The sequence below is a fragment of the Tribolium castaneum genome, chromosome 5, assembly GCF_031307605.1.
Source record: "Tribolium castaneum strain GA2 chromosome 5, icTriCast1.1, whole genome shotgun sequence".
Lineage (NCBI taxonomy): Eukaryota > Metazoa > Arthropoda > Insecta > Coleoptera > Tenebrionidae > Tribolium > Tribolium castaneum.
Window position 1 is genome coordinate 845,043 of NC_087398.1, and position 17,464 is coordinate 862,506.

The following is a 17,464-nucleotide window of genomic DNA, read 5'->3' on the forward strand; positions in this document are numbered from 1 at the left end:
ATTTATTACTCGATTAAATGTTTAAAATAGGTGAGTGCAATGGTGTTTTATTTTACTCAAGTTTTATCTTTTACAAAGTCATTTTATGATAAGCAGTGTGATTATTTCGTTTAAAATGTTAAAAACCTCGTTAAGGCTGAACAGAACTTGCTCGAAATATTTTTAAAACAATGAATGCTCGAATTTATAGAATACTTATTGTATTGCTTGTTTATTTGTATTTGATTCGGAAACTGGGCCTCAGATTTGGGTTTTTCATTTAAGAATCCAATAATAAAAAAATAGAAAATAAATACTCCAGCGGTTTTTCTCAAACATCAATTATCCGTGAAAATCAATACACATTAATATTTAGTAATATTTGCTTATTTAGTAAGCAAAACAAGTTGCCATAGTAAAATAAATTAACGAAAATGTGATTTTTCATTTTTGTCGACATTTTTCTTTTTATTATCTATAGTGTGGCTAAATTAAGCGCTAAACGTTAATTAGTTAATTAATTAGTTCGTTAATTTTGTATTTCTGTGTTCAAATAAGACATCACAAATAAAGAGAAGAAGTGCGTCAAAGAAAGTGAGAATTTTAATACTTTTTGCGTCCTTAAAGTAGCTATTTTCGAACCAAAACATTTCCCGTACTTTATGCTGCGAAGAAACGCAGACATCATTAAGAGGTTCTTTTCTGCTAATCACTTTCTTCGTTAATTTAGCTTTTTGGAAATTTTATATTTTTTGTATTGCTTGATTTGATAAAATTATACAGGTGGCCCACGAGTAATAATGAGCCTGAAAAATGTTTTTGAAGCACCCCATAGTTTGTAATGTTGATTTATTTAAAAAGTTTGTGTTAAAATATCTGCAAAACACGGTCAGTACCTAGGGCCTTGGTGGCCCAGTGGTATAAGCGCCACTTACGACGGGGGAGGTCGGGTGTTCGCACCCGGATCAGGGCAACAATTTTTCTAAGAAAAAAAGTGTAGAAAAGGTAAGTGAAACAACACGAGAACAAAAGTAAGAGATTGAGAGAACATATAGACGTATAAACGTAAAGCAGAGCATAAAACTGACACAAATAAGAAAATAATGAGGAAAAAGGTAAAAGCACGTAAAGGCGCCAATTTGTAAACGTACTTTTTATTTTGAGAGAAAAAGAGATGAACGTAAAGATGAAATATAACTTCAAACTTTAGTTGACTTATACGCCCGGCATCTTTTGATGGAATCTGATGACAAATTAGAGAATTAAATTGAAAAAAGTCGAAAAAAATGCTTTCTCGAGTTAATTCGCCGACTTTTGAACTGAAAGTATTTGCGTTTTATGTGAATTATTGCAATTATTTAGTTTGTAATGTTGATTTATTTAAAAAGTTTGTGTGGGTGAAACATAACTTCAAACTTTAGCGTTGAATCCTTAGATGAATTACTTCTTAAATTATAAAAATAATTAAACGAAAATATTTATCTCTAAAAAATTTTCCAGGCTCATTATTACTCGTGAACCAGCCTGTATTAAAAAAAAAACCGAGATGATATGTGCTGTTGGTAAAAATAAATGTCTAATCTTTAATTTATCTAATAATAAACTGGTCATTGCTTTTATTTATTTTTATTACAATAAAATACAATAATAATTACAATATTTATATATTTTCCATCAATATAAAAAATATGTGCATTGGTTATCAATCAAATGCTAAATCACGTAATTGACGCAAAATCTAGTGCAATTTTCTTAAAATTATTGAGTACACTTGCGTTCTTAATTAATGACAAAAGTACAGCTCCCCACAGAGCTAATTTTGTCGTTCCTCTCTCGGCCACGAGATGCCTCCCGCTGTTTAAACACGCGTTCGATCCCATTCCAAGCCCACTAGATGTCCCTAACATATGGGAACTCTTATGGATTTGTGCTATTATTGTTATTGTCTGTATTTCAGTAGGTACCTTATAGAGCAGTGATGTCACGCATTCAGTGATGTGATGTTGATAAATGTAGTATCATCACAGCATTCCCCGCAATTTCGTATCAACAATATCACGCGAAAAAAATTCTTTCAGTGTCAAATCCGTCCGCAAACTCATATCACCCCAATTTAATGTTAAGCCGTTTGGAAAAATCGTTCCTTTTTACTATTAAACGCCTAGTTCCTATAAAGTGGTTGAAGTGTCTTGAGTGAAAGTGTCTTTTTGGGATTATTTTCCGCAAAGGTGAGCCCTTTCATCCCCGGTGTTGCCACCGGAAGAAGAGCGTCTGAAATCTCATTCGTGCATATCTTTAGCTTACTTCTATAAATAAGTTGTCGTGGTCTTACTATTTTCATCTTAATTACATTTTCGTGTGTTTTTTTCTCGCATTGTAGGATGGACCGGATGAGGCTTTTCGTGTCCACACACCGGAAGCAAGGCACGTGCGATTTGTTTTTTCCCAGGCGTGACTTAGATTTTTTCAAAAATTGTACAATCATATGTTTTGCTTTGCCTACTTCACGGGTAGGAGGGGCTCCGCTTCCTTTTTGGGAACGGCTATGCAAGTTGTAGGTTTCTGAAAGGCTTACGCAGTTCTTTCCTATTTACATCGCCCGAAAATCCAATATTTGGCTTGAGAGTGAAGTCGCAAGTAATTATCCACATTCCTTCCGGTAATAAAACGCCAAGAATGCGATTTTAATCGTGAGAAAAAGCTTTGTCCTAGCAAGGACGAGCCATCGGCGTAATTGCATGAATTAATTTTTCGTTGATGGGATTAATTAAGCCCGAAACTAGGTCCCCAGCACTCGATTTCCTGCTCGTTACCTTGCTGCTTTATTTTCGTCCCAATACCATAATAAGTTGCCAAAAAATGTATGGCTTAAAGAGCAACGGACGAAGATTTTTCGATCCATCTGCATTCTCATTTATTTATATAAATTCGTTGATTTCTCTTTGGAAAACAACATACTAATGTTGTGGAAATTACTTGTCGGCTCGCCAACTTGCAACAACCACTGCACGAATTTACTTCGCAGGACGTTGAACCCCGAAGGAGTATTTTAACAGATATTCCTCCATGCCGGCGGTTTTTGTAATTATACCCGTTGACAATGTTTGGCGATATTTTATGATGTTGGTAATATTTTCCAATAAATGTCACCGGTTTTCAAAACCTTCTGAGTTATTTCTCACTTACGCTAACTGCTAAATTCATGCGACAACTGAGGTAATATTTATTAGCGAATTTGTGAAATGGTGCTTTATTTACACGTATGACATCAATTATTTGCTCTTATGAAAATTGATCCGACCTGGAACTAGAGCTATTCGAGTAAAATCTGGTCATTAATTCAAATTGAGATTGATATCACGCCTGAAAAGGCTGAAATTATCATTTTTCAAGAAATAAGAATAATCCTTTGTCAAAGAAATCTAAATATTTTAAAAGCTACAGTAACCAAAAATGGAAAACAGGGTGATTTACTAAAATAAACGTAAGTTTGTATTGTGACCCATTTCAGTCAGTATTAGACTTGGACAACTCGCTATTACATCCTGTATACTATTGAGAAAATTGAGATGTTTCATTTGATTTGTTTTATTTATTTTTTTATCGGACTTTAGTTCCTTCTAGTTTATTATTTTAGGGCCATAATAAAAAATAGATTATTATGTATAAATATAGCAGAACTTCGATAAAATCGTCATCATTTATCTATAGATATCAAGTTTTCTTATTGAAGATGGTTCTTAATCTTTAGATATAAAGACAATTGAAAACATTCTTGGTTAATAAATCACCGCAATCAATTAATTTTCTGATAAGTAAACTGGTTTGAAGTAAAAATTTTAAAATTAGCAACATTGATTTTAAAAATTAATTATCATTATTAACAATAATTATTTAAGATCAAACATATGGCTCAAGAGATACTTTCAGAAACTGATGTAATATTCATTGCCAAAGAAATTATAAGGTAGAAAGATTGACTTTTGATTTTTAAAATGATTATTATGGAGTGAATAATAGTATTAATAATGATAATAAAAAATGTGAGAAGGCGAAGTCTAGCTGATGCTATTCGACTTAAACTCTCTCAAAACAAAACACACATTTTTAAATATAAACCAAAATAACTAAAACTAGAAAAGAAAATACATAATATTATAGAAATTTAAGAAAATAAAATATTTTTTAACTAATACTAAAAGTAAAGTAAATATGTGTCCTGAATACTATTGAAAACATGTAAAAGATAAAAATAATAATACAAAATGTAAACAAAAACAGCAAATAAATAATTACCGAAATGATAAAAAAACTTTATTTGTTTTTTTACCAATTACATTTTGTAAAATTATTTGGTTTGGAAAAACTGTTTATTATACGACATAAAATACTAAATTTTCAGTATGCTAAATATCGAAAGCAAAATCTCAATGTTTCAATATTCTCCATGATTTACTTACGTTTCTTTGTTGAACAATTTTTAAGTTAATAATGCTAGGAGATATCTGATGAATAAATATTTGCGCTCTTGATATAAAGAACCTATATTTTGTGTCAATATTAGAACTGCATTAAGTTTTCCTGGTTTAAGTAGAATAATGACCACGTTTTTTGTTCTTTGTTTTACAGATTATTGCATAAAGAGGTCCCGTATACCCTTTCTCTTATTATTTGTATCTAGCCCATTTTTGTCGGAATAACGATTAAAAAAATAGATCAAATTGTTGAATTACAAACAGCAAATAAGAAATAAAAAAATAAAGCACTTAGTAATTGATTTATTAATAATTTAATTTGTGTGTATCGATAAAATCTCCCGAAAACAGCCTTCGTCCGGCTGCCTTTTAAGAATTTCATTCACTTCATTAACTTGCCATTTCGTATCAAGTCCACCACATTGTACCATGGTGGGGCTAAATTACCAGGTCAAGTGTTAAACGTGGGCGTCCCCCTTATGGGTAATAATATGTAAATGTTGGAGGTGTTCTCATATGTCACAAAAACAAAGTGTTGAGTCTACATTTTTGTGGCAACGATCGTAAAACACCCGCTTGCCATTTTCGCAAAAGAATAAATTTCATTGGGTGTTTGTTTTCGTTTTTTGTGTCGGAGCGAATGAATGAAATCGAACAGGTTCGGTGTTCACGTGCGCAAAAAAGCGATAGTGCGAGTTGTTTCGGAGCAAGTGACCAATTAAAAGTGGGGAAGGTGGGGCATGGCCGTTGGTAAAAAGTGCACTAACTGCCAATAAAATGGATTCGAAGGCAAAATGGTAAATTGCAACCGATTTGTATCGATTTATTATTCCCCAGTGATTTTAAATTCATAATCAAATAATCATTAATCAGACTACATCAGTTATTTTTACGTATTTTTTAAAAGAAGAGAAAAGTATTCAAGGTTTTCCGGATAATGAAAATTATGGCTCGTGTCATAAAAGTGCAGTAAAGGAAACGTTTGGAAAAATGTGTTGGATCTATTAATTGGTGCTGTTGTAAAAATTTATTGCTTTGGTCATTTTTAGCCATACTTTCACTAACCACAAATTCACTGCCTGTAATTTAATTATACACCTTCCTAACTATCAATTAATTATCTGTGAAAAAATGAACGTTTAGAAATTTCCTCGCGGTTTTACGAACATACCTTGAGGTGGTGTTTCAAAAATTGACATTGGGGACTTTCACAATAAACAGGTTTTTGTAGGTAATGAAAAATAAATATTTGGCCTAACATTTTTATGTAAAAAGGGGCGAAATATCGAAATAAAGGTTGCAAATTTCCCAACATCCTGAATCAAATGGTCGTTTATAAAATATTAATGACCTGAGAGGAATTTGGAATAATGTACAAATTGTAACACAAATAAACTTTCCAAGTGTCTTAAAATAATCCATTTTTATATTTGCGCTTGTTTGTTTGTTCCTGATTTTTGGAACAGTGATAAGTCACGAATGATTGTTTCTAAGCGAATCTAACGTTCCGCGACTAATTTATTTTTACTTTCAGCAAAATGGGTCACGACTTATTCGTCAAATTCTGCAAGACAACAAATAGGTGCGTATTCAAATCATTCATCAGTCCCTCGAGTGTGAAATTGACCTTAGGCTAAATAGGCGTATTGACCTTTCACTCGGGCTTGCACAGCTATTTCTCTTTTTATCGAAATCGATTAAGCAAAGACATTCTTTCCTAAACACACAAACATCTTCAATCAATCATTAGTTCCAATTTTATTGGAGCAACAAGCGATAAACTGGAGAGACACGAAGCTCGATAAAACGTGATGACACTCACGACGACATTACTTTTATGGCTTAATTGAAGCGCTTTTTTTCGCTGAATTTTGAATAATGTTTTGTTTCTTCGTGTGTAATAAACCCGGTTTGGTTTCACGATGTCGGTGCGGGGAGAGAGGATTTCTTTGGCAGCATTCCGCGCCGTTTCAGAAATAGAGCGGCCTGGAGTCGGTCGGAAAACCCGCAACTCATCACTAGCGAACAAAATCGCTTTGTATAAACAAATTGCACACCAAAATTATGCACTAATTAATTAAAAAACGAGCCATTTTTTCCAGAAAATAATTAAGGAGAGTAATTATGTTGCCGACATCTGGTAGTCATTCTCGACAGGTTTTTGACTGCATGAAAATTCAAACGGGAAAACGGAAATTAAAATTGCAAATTATTACGCTTATTTGGGTCACTAATTTGCAATCTGTATTCAAAACCAATGCGGATTCGGATGGTTCTCGTAGTGAAAAATGTACAACTACCTAACTATTGAAGTTAGACGGAAAAAAAAGACCGAACAAGCAGATTTTTTCCAGTACAAACCTAATTATTTTTAGCTCGTTTTTGACCAATATTTTTTCAAAAAAAAGACGAAAAATCACTAAAATTTATCGAATACTTAAGACCAATTCCTATTCAATTTTTTTTCCTTTTTTGAATGTTTTGACTTTTGATACAGCTAGCTATTGAATAAATTATTTCTCGAAACTTCGGCAAGTAAGAGTGTTAGACTGAAAGATGTATGAAGTCTGCGTTTTTTGAATTTTTAAACACGTTTGTGAAATAATAACGTAAGATACTGCCGAAAATTTTCGCTAAAAGTTATATTATTTCTACTTTTCTTGGACATTTAAGCAAGTTTTGGAGCTTAAAATTCATTTTTTTCCGGAGATTTCTCTAGACGGGACCGAAAAATCACCAATTTAAATGCAAAATTTTTTGTAGGTCGAAGCTGATTTAATTTGCAAGAACTTGTAAAAACACGCAAAATAAGTGGAAATTGATGTTAGTTTCACTCCATTTAGCTCGATTTTGAGCGAAATTTTGTCAAATTAAGTCGAAAAACTACAACATTTGGTCGAAAATCTGGTTTTGAGTTAAAATTTTATGTTGAAAGAAAAATCACCGAATTAGGTCGAAAACCATATAATTTTTGTATTTTTTTGGCACGCTTTTTGTAAAAATCCACCTAAAAATGACAAAATAAATGGAAATTGATGTTGTTTCTTTCCTTTTTTGAGCGCAATTTTGTTAAAATAAGCGGAAGACCCACACCATTTCATCGAAAATCAGTAAAGTTTTATAGAGTTTAGATAAAAAAATTACATGATTTATGTCTTTTTGCAATGTTTAGCACGTTTATCAGCCAGGTACGGAAATATTCGCAAAATTTCATTCAAACTAAACCAATGAATCAAAAAATTAGGCCGAAATAAACTGAAATTTTTGCTTTTTTTGGAGTGGTTAACGTACCAAGTTTCCTGTCTCGAAAAATTTCGTTGAAAATCACCAAATTTGATCGAAATTGATATTAATTTCAATCAGTTAGTTCGTTTTGACCCTGAAACGCATTTATTTTCTAAGATAGTTTCAAAACACGCCTCAAAATTACGAAAATAAAATTAAACTGTTGTTACTTTGCCTGATTTTGTTTCTTTTTAAGCAAAATTTGGTCAAGACAAGCCTGAAAAATTAAAAAAATTGAGGTAAACAAAGTTACTTCTACTTTTTTCAAGGTTTTGAGAACCTTTTTGGGTTTCTTGCCTAAATTAACCAAATTAAAATATCACCTAATTGGATAAAAACTCAAAAATAACTTGATTACGTAGAAATTGGTGTAATAGGAGACAGGATAAATGAAACTGTTAAATTATAGTTTCGATACTTTATTGTATGTACTATACCATCTACAGGCTGCAGAACAATACATTTTTCCATTTTGTTAGCACATTTTTAATGCAGAAACAGAAACGTAATAATTTAGCAAAAATTGACAAGAATGAGCGAGTGGTAAACCGCACAGGAAATCGTTTTTTTTGTAAAGATTTGTCATTTTTCATATTTCAGTGTTATTGCCAACCTGATTTTAAAAACACAGGCCACTTTGACTGGAAATTAACTGAACGCATCGTTTGCATAAAATCTGACAAAATTAACACATGGCACTGTAGCGTTAAATTTATTTATGGTAACAGTAAAAGAGTGTTTGAAACAACGCGTTATCGTACCAATTACGGCAATTAAGATAAAGATACGCAAACCAGTGTATTAAATCGGTTGCTTCAAATCGTTTCAGATTATAATTCCGATTTGGTGGTGGGTATCAGAAAACCTTGCTGAGGATGGCCAGTCCTTGGCCCCTTTCCACTCTTTCAAAATAAACTGAAGTCGGTGAAAATTTGCGCAAAATGGCAACCACAGCCCGCCGCCGAGACCCCGACGATGACATAGCAGCGATAGCCAAACAGATTTCGGAACAAGCCGAGGCTATTTATCAAAATTGGAAGTCGAGAGGTCTAGCACCGGCTGATCTAATCACCTGCCATGCTGTGGGGGACACCACAAAGCTAGGGTGAGTTAAACACGCCTCTGGAAATTTCTTATTGTTGCTCCACAGATCGATGCTAAAGCCGCAGCCGCCGGCGAAGCCCTCGATCGAGCTCCTGGCACAGGCGCCCACCATGGACAACAACCGGCTGGAGAAGCTGGTGAAAAATTTCGTCGTGGAAGACAAGGCCAGATTGGCGGCGAGGAACAAAGCCATGCCCTCGAGCATCCAATACGCCCTTCAAAAGTTCGAGAAAAACACACAGAACGACTCAAGTGTGCAGAAAAGTCCGCTCAAATCGAACAGTTTCGGTCCCGAAGGCGCGAAAGCGCCGCCGACTGAGGTAAACAAATTGGTGTTAAAGGTCGCACAACTTATTCATTCTCAATTGCCGATAAACCTAAAAATAAATTTTAATTGGCCGTGTTTGCAATTTCGCGAAGATTGATGGTCAAATTTGATTACAAAAAAGATTGTTCCGATCGGGATCCGCCTTCATTAAAATAATTATCGGCACCGGGTTGAAAGCAATTTAATCTTCGTTAAAACAACGTGATGAGATTGATTCGCATTGACGTGTATGGAAATTACCACTTTGCGTGTTTGCACAAATCGAAAGTTGGAGTTGTAATTTCAGCTACTGATTTTTCACGTCAATTATTCCCAGAGCCCGAAGCCCGTAATCAGCCAAAAGCCCCAAATCTCCCCAAAGCCACGTTTCGCCGAAACAATCGAAATGACATTGCCCGAAGAAGTCAACCTGCAAACCTGGCCATTGAAAAACCGCATCATCAAGAAGACGGCCCCCGAAGGGCGGCCGGACCCCATCGACCAAGTGGCCCTCGAGGAAAAACGGCTCATTAACGCGCTCAAAAACGGGGTTTTGGACAACGAACTGCCACAAAACCCTTCTCTTACGAGAAATAAAGACGTGGAGAAGGAGGTCACCACCAAGTGGGGTTTGCGGAACACGAGGAGGGTCGAACAGCAGGTGCCTCATCCGGAGTTGACGGTGGTGCAGAGGCAGCACTTGAGGCAGACGAATACGAACCCAATTCGGCCGTTTTTGACCCGGGGCTCGGTTGCAGAGAGGGTGCTCATCTTCGAAAGGTGTCCCAGTGATTTGTTGCTGGATAAGAGGGCGAGGGCGCCTGTCACGCAATTAGCGAAGCCGCAGGTGAGCGAAAATCGGCAAAAAATACATCACCACTTGGCAAAATTTGGGAAATTTTACTTAGAAAATGACTACCTATTAAATATTTACCTGGCAGTTTATTAGTATCCTTTGATTAATAAATGATTTTCTTACATCAACGTGAGTCATGTTGGCATCACGTAATTGTTGCAAATGCTATAATTGGAAAATAATAACATGCAATTTGCCAAAGTGCTCGTTATAAAATAGTTAAGGGCCAAAGGAAAATTTTCGCGATAATTTCGTTATAAAACTTTGAAGACGCAACTGCCAGCATCTGCTCATTTATTTACTTGTGGTAAATATTTACGGATTAGGTACGTTTTAGGCTCACTTGTGGAATGATTTTCCGATAAATTCCATCACATTTTTCTGTTTAAAAATTTGCGTAAAATTATGAAAAAGGAATCGAATTAAATTACCGCTTGAGACATGTTATTATAATAATTAAGTTGCAAATTAATTCATTGCAATGACTGTTAACCTTGAATTGTACGGATGGTGGACAGGGCCGCATTACAAAATTTTTATTGGTGTAGCAACTAATCTTTTTAATTTTTTAACGAAATCGAAATTTTTTAACGTAACTAACTCGGTAATTATTATAAATTAACTTCTTCCGTGTATTATTTTTATTATTTATATTAGGTACTTCTATAGTCACTAATGCAGATAATTAAAAGAATAAAAAAAGTTTTATAGAGAATTTTATTAAAAAAATACGGGTCAAAAGTAGGGCTGAGCAAAATAATCGATTAATTGCCTCATCTGATGTAAACGAGGCAGAATAAAGCATTTTCAGTCTGTTAATAATAATAATAATAAATTTTCTCAAAAAACAATAATTCATAAATTCAAGCTCGTAATGGAAAAAGTGTATAAATGAAACAAACACGAATTTTACTTTGCGATTATTAAATAAATCCACACTTAAAAAGTGGAAAAATATCCAATTAACATTTGCTTACGAAAGTGGAAAATAGTGCAAAATAATAACAAGGAATAAATATTTAATAGAAGAATTATTGTGAATTATTTGTTGTTAGACCGCCCCAAAACAACCCACCCTCCAGCACACCACCCTCCAGCGACACATCCGCGCCCATCGCAACGTCAACATCCCCCGCTTCCATTTCCCTACAGGAAAACCAGGTCCTCCAGGTCATCTCGACACCATCAAGTCCAAACTTACCTCAACCTTTTCTTCGATTGGAGGACGCGCTTCCCGAGAAGATTTCTCCACTATTGCGACAACCTGTCAGTTACCACTTTACTGGAAAACCCCCTTGTATCTCGCAGCTTGTGCGGACAAGGGCTCGTGCACTCAAGAACAGTTTATGACTTTCTGGACAAAGTAATACACTTTGAATGGTTTGAAAGGTTTTATTTAATTTTTTCCCAACAGTATGACGAACAATTCGCACGATGCGGCCTCAAGATTCGTTTATATTTTGACACGAGGTCGCCGAAATTGGCTCGCACCGGAGGATTTCATTCCCCTGGTCCAGGACGTGGTGGAGACGCATCCAGGCCTGACGTTCCTGAAGGAGGCGACGGAGTTTCACTCGCGTTATGTGCACACTGTCATCGCCCGGATTTATTACTGTGTTAATAGGTCTTGGTCCGGTCGGATCACAATTCCGGAATTGAGACGCTCGAATTTACTCAACGTTATCCAGTTTTTGGAGGAGGAGGAAGACATCAATCAGATTACTCAGTACTTTAGTTACGAACATTTCTATGTGATTTATTGCAAGTTTTGGGAGCTTGATCGTGACCACGATTTGTTTATCGACAAGCAAGACTTGACCAGACACAACGACCACGGTAAAATATCACCCAAAACCATACTTTTGGTGATATTTTAGTTTTAGCGCTTTCGTCACGCATCATCGACCGCATCTTCAGCGGCTGTGTGACCCGGGGCCAGAAGAGGTCGCAACATGATGAAAAAATGTCCTACACGGAGTTTGTCTGGTTCCTGCTGAGTGAGGAAGATAAACAACACCCCACAGCCATTGAGTATTGGTTCAGGTGTATGGACATTGATGGTGATGGTTACTTGTCCATGTACGAGTTGGAGTATTTTTACGAGGAGCAAATGCAGAGAATGGAAGCTATAGGAATTGAAACTTTACCCTTTCAAGTAAGTCGTTTGCCAAAAAAATTAAGTTTGCGGGGTTAAATTGTGGTTACAGGACTGCTTGTGTCAAATGTTAGACATGGTGAAACCGAAAATTCCAGGGAAAATTGCCTTAAGTGACTTAAAGAAGTGCAAAATGACGCCGATTTTCTTCGACACGTTCTTCAACCTTGAGAAGTATTTGGACCACGAGCAAAGGGATCCTTTCGCCTCGCAGAGAGACCACGATATCGACGGGCAAGAGGTTAGTCTTTTTTGTACTTTGTGCCAAAAAAATCTAAATGTATTTTAGATTTCACTGTGTTATTCCAGATTATTTTTAGCACTTTAGATTTTTCTGGAAAATTCTCTTCTAAATTTTACTAGTTTTTTTAACAGATTCTTTAGCACTGTTTCTGTACAAAAATTTAGTGTTGCCAATATTTTTTCACCCGCTGTAATTTTTGTGAAAAAATATTCTCTGAAATGCTTTTCAGATGTCCGACTGGGATCGCTACGCTGCCGAAGAATACGAGCTCCTGGTGGCGGAAGAGGGCGGCAACGACCAGCAGGACAGCCTGTGAGTATCCCCTTTTGTATTTTCTACGGGTACTGGTGATGTGTTAGTTCTTTTATTGATATTATGCTTGTATTTAGGGAGTACGATTGTGGCTTTGACAGGGTAAGACCAGTTTTATTCAAGGGCCAACTAATCCCAACGCTTAAATTTTCTTCGTGGCGCATGATTAAAATTCCAACTAACTCTAGCATGACTCGTCAGCGGTCGCTTATCGTTATCTCACTTAATACAGGATTAAACTGTTCTTATACATCAAATCATTGCATAATATAACGCATAATGGCCAAGTGTGACCGTTTCAATTTGCAGCTCATTCGATGAAGGCGGAGACGAGGACGTCCTTTCGCCGAACCTTGAGTTAGTATTAGACGGTGAGGAACCGGAGGAGTTATCAACAGATAGCGACGAGTGCAGTATTTAGCATAAGTAACTTGTTATCGTTTTCTAGTCGCACGACTCGGAACCATAGTTTAAGCCTATTCCTGTTTGCACAAACCCGTTATTTATCCAGTTGAGTTTATGTTATTAGACGAACAGTAAGAGTGATCTTGAAGAGTATTTTGTATTGTTGTATTAATAAATTAGATGGATCTTAGACGACTAATCGAATCTCGGTTACAAGGTACCGACTTTTTCTTACTAATGTTATTTATTTGCGCAAGGTGGCGCTAGACTTGGGTGCAGCTGTTGTTAGCGAAGAATATCAACGACTTGCCACCGCTCCGTTAATATTCTTTGCGGGTTTTTTAAATATAGTTTATTTAATACATTTGATTAAAATCCAGTATCAAGTTTACTAGTCATTTTTATTATTATTATTATAATTCATACTCGTTTTATTATGTAATGTATAAAACACTAAATATATTGGTTTTCTCTTAAATTATTTGTCCCACAAACCGACTTCCTTCATCTTGGTCTGGAAATACTGCTGCAAGTTCACAGCACACTGGTAATACTCTGTCTCAGGCGAATTATAAATTTTACAATTGCGGAAAATCCGCATCATATCAGCGATAAACAAACGCCTTGAAACGTAATACCGTGACTTCAAGCGATCGGCCATTGTTTTCAAATCTGCAACCCCTACATCAAACAAACGACAATCACGCGTTGCAAACTCACCCATGGGATACTTGATGTGGTCGTAATAATCCGGAACGTCGTTTTTATCAACTGGCAGTCGAAACGGCCAAGAATCTTCGTGACTTTTCACCGCTTGAAGCACACTTTTGAGCATATCAGCCAACACGTCAATATCTTGAGACTCCTCCAGTTGTTGCGCCCCTCTGGTGGCCCTCGCTGCCGGTTTCCAGCCTGTCTCCTGCAGCCCCGGAATGGACTCAATGGGGATGCTCTTCACCCCCTCTTTGAAGAAAGTCAGACCGGGGTGAACCTTTGATACGTTCCTTTGCTGCTGATAAATCAACTGTTTGACGAACTTTTTTTGCCTCCGAACGACTGAAGTGAACTCGGTGTAGATTATTTTGGGGTTCAGTTCGCAATGCATGAGAGTGGCGCCTTCATAGTCCTTAATATAGCCTTGATAAATCGACCGGTTTAATTTAATATCTTTCGAAAATCCCTGACGTTCGAAATAACCAATCGCGTTCTCGTCTGCGAAAGTCAGAAAGTGGAGAATGCCTTTACGAATGTGGTAGTCTTTCAAATGGTTCATTAAATGCGTTCCGTAACCTTTGATCTGTTCGCTGAAAGTGACCGCGCAAAAAACAATCTCTGTGAAACCTTGAGTTTCAAACGGGCGGAAACAAATACCGCCGATTGGACGGTTTTCTTTAATTAGGGCAATGGTGCGGTGTTTTCTGAAAATTTTTATGTTTATTTTGTTGATTAAAATTGAGAAATATTACGGATCGAATAACAATTGGGTGATGTATTCGATCGGCATTCGGGGCAATTGAAGCGAAAAGACGTTTTGTAGACCAATGAACCACAACATGGTCTGTTTCGAGACCGTTTCGGTCAAACTGTTACCAATGACGTGCATTTCAATCACTTTGCGTTTTTCTAAAAGTTTGGGCGCTTCGTCTGTGGCGGGCGCATTCTCGGAGAAAATCAGCTAAAGACAAGACATACTTAAAAAACTCGTAGCGACTTGGAAAAGTCCATTATTCACCGATGAATAATTGAAAAATAAATATTTTTAAAATTAACCCCTTGCTTCTATGTTTTTTTAATAAAATATCTAATATTCAAGGATTATTTTCAGGCGAGTCAGAGGTCAATAATGGACTTTTCCCACTCGCTGGGACAGCCTTTATGTATATGATTTTTTTGAGATGCAAAATATTTTCTAAAAAAACGCGACAAAAATTATGACTAACATCAGGTCCGGTCATGTAATTCGGATCATCAATTGTTGCAATAATTTGTGCAACCGTCTCCATCGGAATATCCTCAAACTGTTCATCCTGTGCCCTCCTACGTTTCGTCTCTCGACTCGGTACATCCCCAGTTTTGCCCGCTTTCGCGTCCAAATCGCTCGCTCCTCGCTTGGCATTCGCTAAAAAAACGAATCAAACCACCAAATTCTCATCGTGACCATCAAACCCTACTTTTGTTTTTCCCCGCTTCGAATAAATTCTGGAAATGTTGCGGCGGTCCTTGTTTAAAATCAGGATCCCAAATCGGGGAATCCTGCGCGTAAATCTCTTCATCCAACGTGTTCAGAAACGGGGGAAAATGTGTGAGGAGCATAACGCGACGTTCTTGGGGCATTTTGTCCCGCTCTCGATTAAACTGATCCATGATTTGCTTCCTCATGTATTTGAAAACAGCCCTTAGAAGCGTCCTCCCAAACACCATTGTCGTATCGTAATGTTTCAACGAGTCGCAAAATGTTGGAACGTTGCAAAACACCAACCAACGCATATGTTCCATTTTATAAACTGTGGCTTCCTCCGGACTTACAATATGCTTCTGGCTGCTCGGACTCGGAAACTCCCACGTGTTCAAACAGTGGAGGAGAATCCTAGCCACTTCATACATCGTCTTCCACTCTTGTTGGGCCAAATGTGAGAATTTGTAAACTAGCAAATTTGTGATCGCTTTGTGAATGCACGGTTTTTCAAATGGGGGCTGTCCGAGCGAACTCTCAACGACGGGAGTGTCAAGAGTTAGGATGCATTTACGCAACAAGTGGAATAAGTACGTGTAAACTTTTTTTGTTTCAATGTTTTCTTCACGACTCATTGCCGTACCCATATTGTCAATGTCCACAACCATACGCAGGAGACGATTTAACTCGTCCTCAGTTTTACTGCGTAAGTGGGAAATGTGCATTTCTAAAAAGAGACAAGTCATTTTTTGAGGGAGAGTATTAAGGGGGGTACCTAAAGGGTGCTCGCAACGACAGGGGTCGGTAAAAGTGGGCTCTTGCATGTTGGGGTCGGTCTTTTTCCAACCGGTGCAAATGCAGTTCTCGCTCTAAGAAATTTCAACAAACACGCTTTGTAATACACAACAAAAATATTTTAAGTTTTTTAAAATGCGATCAGTGTTTTATTTTTTTTTATGTATCAAAATCAGTTCATTATATACGAAATAAGACAAAATAAATAAGTATTGTAAAAAAACAAGACCTTTGCGAAGCAGTAATGCATATACTGTGTAAATTTGATATTTGTACAAATATTTTAAGGAGTGTTAAGCAGTGAAAATAACTCAACTTTATCTGAATATTTAGTTTAGTTAAATAAATATAATTTCTTCATCTACTACATTGAGTTAAAATTAGCAAAAACAGCCATGAAAAAAGGACTCCACTAAGTTTATTGTCCATTTACCTGGCATTTTGAATAAATGGCAAGTTTCAGCAACTTTTTATTGTACGGGAAGGCCAAAACGGCCTGTTTCTTCTGTTGTATTCTTTGCAAATTCGTCTGTCTCGACGCTGGTTGTTTATTAGTTGGGGCTGCATTTTGTGTCTGACTGGGAGCCTGGGGTTTACCCCCAGGGACTCCTGCGGCATCCCCTTCTTCAGAATTGGCACTATTGTTACTCAACTGGCCCTGTTCTGACATTTTTGTTTATAAAACAATAACTTAACCTAAAAACTGTATTTTACTTTCTTGTGGTCTTTTTTAATAGAAAACCACTCACTTCTTTGCTACTTACTGTTGTAAGTAATTAATACGGTCGAATCATGTCTAATAAACAAATTTAATAAGGTTTTAATTGTATTTTTTTGTAAAAAATACAAATGCAGAATGACACTTTCGCACTCAATGGATGTTCATTCATGCCAGTTCGTTTGAAAAATACAGTCGCCCAACTAAAATGACTGAGACTGACTGCATAATAAGCGGGAATTTTAAATAAAAAGCGTTTTTCTCGTCAACACAATTTATTTACAAATGTTTAGGTACTCATACATATTGCTCGCTAACGCTATGATAATATGGCATGCAGGGAAGTAATAATTAAATAGAATTATGTACAAAATACGAGTCAGGTATTTACAACAGGCAGTTTTTACAATACGTAGTAATAAATAATACTCTCAGTGAAATACTATAAAAATACGTCGTTTCTTTTATAAAATTACCTAATTAAACAAGGCACGAATTGATTTGTACATTATTCAGTTCTTTCATGTCCGTCCAGTCCATTAAAGCGTCCCCGATTTTGAACTTACGGATGCACCCCTTGAAATTCTCCTTAATTTTCAACGTACCACTAGGGGCGTTAACTGAAACACACAATTTAATCCGCTGTGGTTCACACA

At 36.3% G+C, this 17,464-nt stretch overlaps 3 protein-coding genes across 6 annotated transcripts in view; 1 reads left to right on the forward strand and 2 right to left on the reverse strand.

Annotated features, from left to right (window-relative positions):
* Nucleotides 1–1,905: 1,905 nt before the first annotated feature.
* On the forward strand, nucleotides 1,906–13,600 carry LOC658209 (serine/threonine-protein phosphatase 2A regulatory subunit B'' subunit beta). Of its 3 annotated transcripts, XM_008195868.3 has the most exons (12): nucleotides 1,906–2,207; nucleotides 5,989–6,036; nucleotides 8,569–8,844; nucleotides 8,890–9,163; nucleotides 9,488–9,997; nucleotides 11,062–11,369; nucleotides 11,421–11,842; nucleotides 11,890–12,161; nucleotides 12,214–12,402; nucleotides 12,635–12,717; nucleotides 12,795–12,819; nucleotides 13,027–13,600. In XM_008195868.3, the coding sequence occupies exons 3-12, from the start codon at nucleotides 8,681–8,683 to the stop codon at nucleotides 13,036–13,038; spliced, it is 2,259 nt and encodes a 752-aa protein (XP_008194090.1). In that variant the 5' UTR covers nucleotides 1,906–2,207; nucleotides 5,989–6,036; nucleotides 8,569–8,680; the 3' UTR covers nucleotides 13,039–13,600. The 3 variants fall into 3 exon arrangements, with proteins under 3 accessions (XP_008194090.1, XP_969710.2, XP_015835857.1); XM_964617.5 differs by lacking the exon at nucleotides 12,795–12,819 and having other exon boundaries at nucleotides 1,907–2,207; XM_015980371.2 differs by lacking the exons at nucleotides 1,906–2,207; nucleotides 12,795–12,819 and adding an exon at nucleotides 4,992–5,251.
* Gcn5 (Gcn5 acetyltransferase) lies at nucleotides 13,505–16,982 on the reverse strand. 2 transcript variants are annotated; one of them, XM_964538.5, is made up of 8 exons: nucleotides 16,840–16,982; nucleotides 16,524–16,786; nucleotides 16,071–16,164; nucleotides 15,294–16,022; nucleotides 15,063–15,241; nucleotides 14,589–14,797; nucleotides 13,843–14,540; nucleotides 13,505–13,794 (listed from the first exon to the last, which is right to left on the reverse strand). In XM_964538.5, the coding sequence occupies exons 2-8, from the start codon at nucleotides 16,758–16,760 to the stop codon at nucleotides 13,601–13,603; spliced, it is 2,340 nt and encodes a 779-aa protein (XP_969631.2). In that variant the 5' UTR covers nucleotides 16,761–16,786; nucleotides 16,840–16,982; the 3' UTR covers nucleotides 13,505–13,600. The 2 variants fall into 2 exon arrangements, with proteins under 2 accessions (XP_969631.2, XP_015835856.1); XM_015980370.2 differs by having other exon boundaries at nucleotides 16,524–16,793; nucleotides 16,840–16,978.
* Nucleotides 16,983–17,064: 82 nt separating this feature from the next.
* Nucleotides 17,065–17,464, reverse strand: part of wb (wing blister) — a 28,502-nt gene continuing 28,102 nt past the window's right edge. Inside the window, exon 28 of the mRNA XM_008195866.3 lies at nucleotides 17,065–17,428. Within this exon, the coding sequence (XP_008194088.1) occupies nucleotides 17,289–17,428 (140 nt within the window). The 3' untranslated portion in view covers nucleotides 17,065–17,288. The remainder of the gene's footprint in view (nucleotides 17,429–17,464) is intronic.

What these genes read in the sequence shown, in the direction of transcription:
- LOC658209 (XM_964617.5), top strand. Translation starts at nt 8,681, where the DNA reads ATGGCAACCACAGCCCGCCGCCGAGACCCCGACGATGACATAGCAGCG. An exon ending in CGAAAGCGCCGCCGACTGAG is followed by an intron (nt 9,164 to 9,487) that starts GTAAACAAATTG and finishes AATTATTCCCAG; the next exon opens with AGCCCGAAGCCCGTAATCAG. An exon ending in TTTATGACTTTCTGGACAAA is followed by an intron (nt 11,370 to 11,420) that starts GTAATACACTTT and finishes TTTTCCCAACAG; the next exon opens with TATGACGAACAATTCGCACG.
- Gcn5 (XM_964538.5), bottom strand. Translation starts at nt 16,760, where the DNA reads ATGTCAGAACAGGGCCAGTTGAGTAACAATAGTGCCAATTCTGAAGAA. An exon ending in ATTACATGACCGGACCTGAT is followed by an intron (nt 14,798 to 15,062) that starts GTTAGTCATAAT and finishes TCTTGTCTTTAG; the next exon opens with CTGATTTTCTCCGAGAATGC. An exon ending in ACCCAATTGTTATTCGATCC is followed by an intron (nt 14,541 to 14,588) that starts GTAATATTTCTC and finishes AAAAATTTTCAG; the next exon opens with AAAACACCGCACCATTGCCC.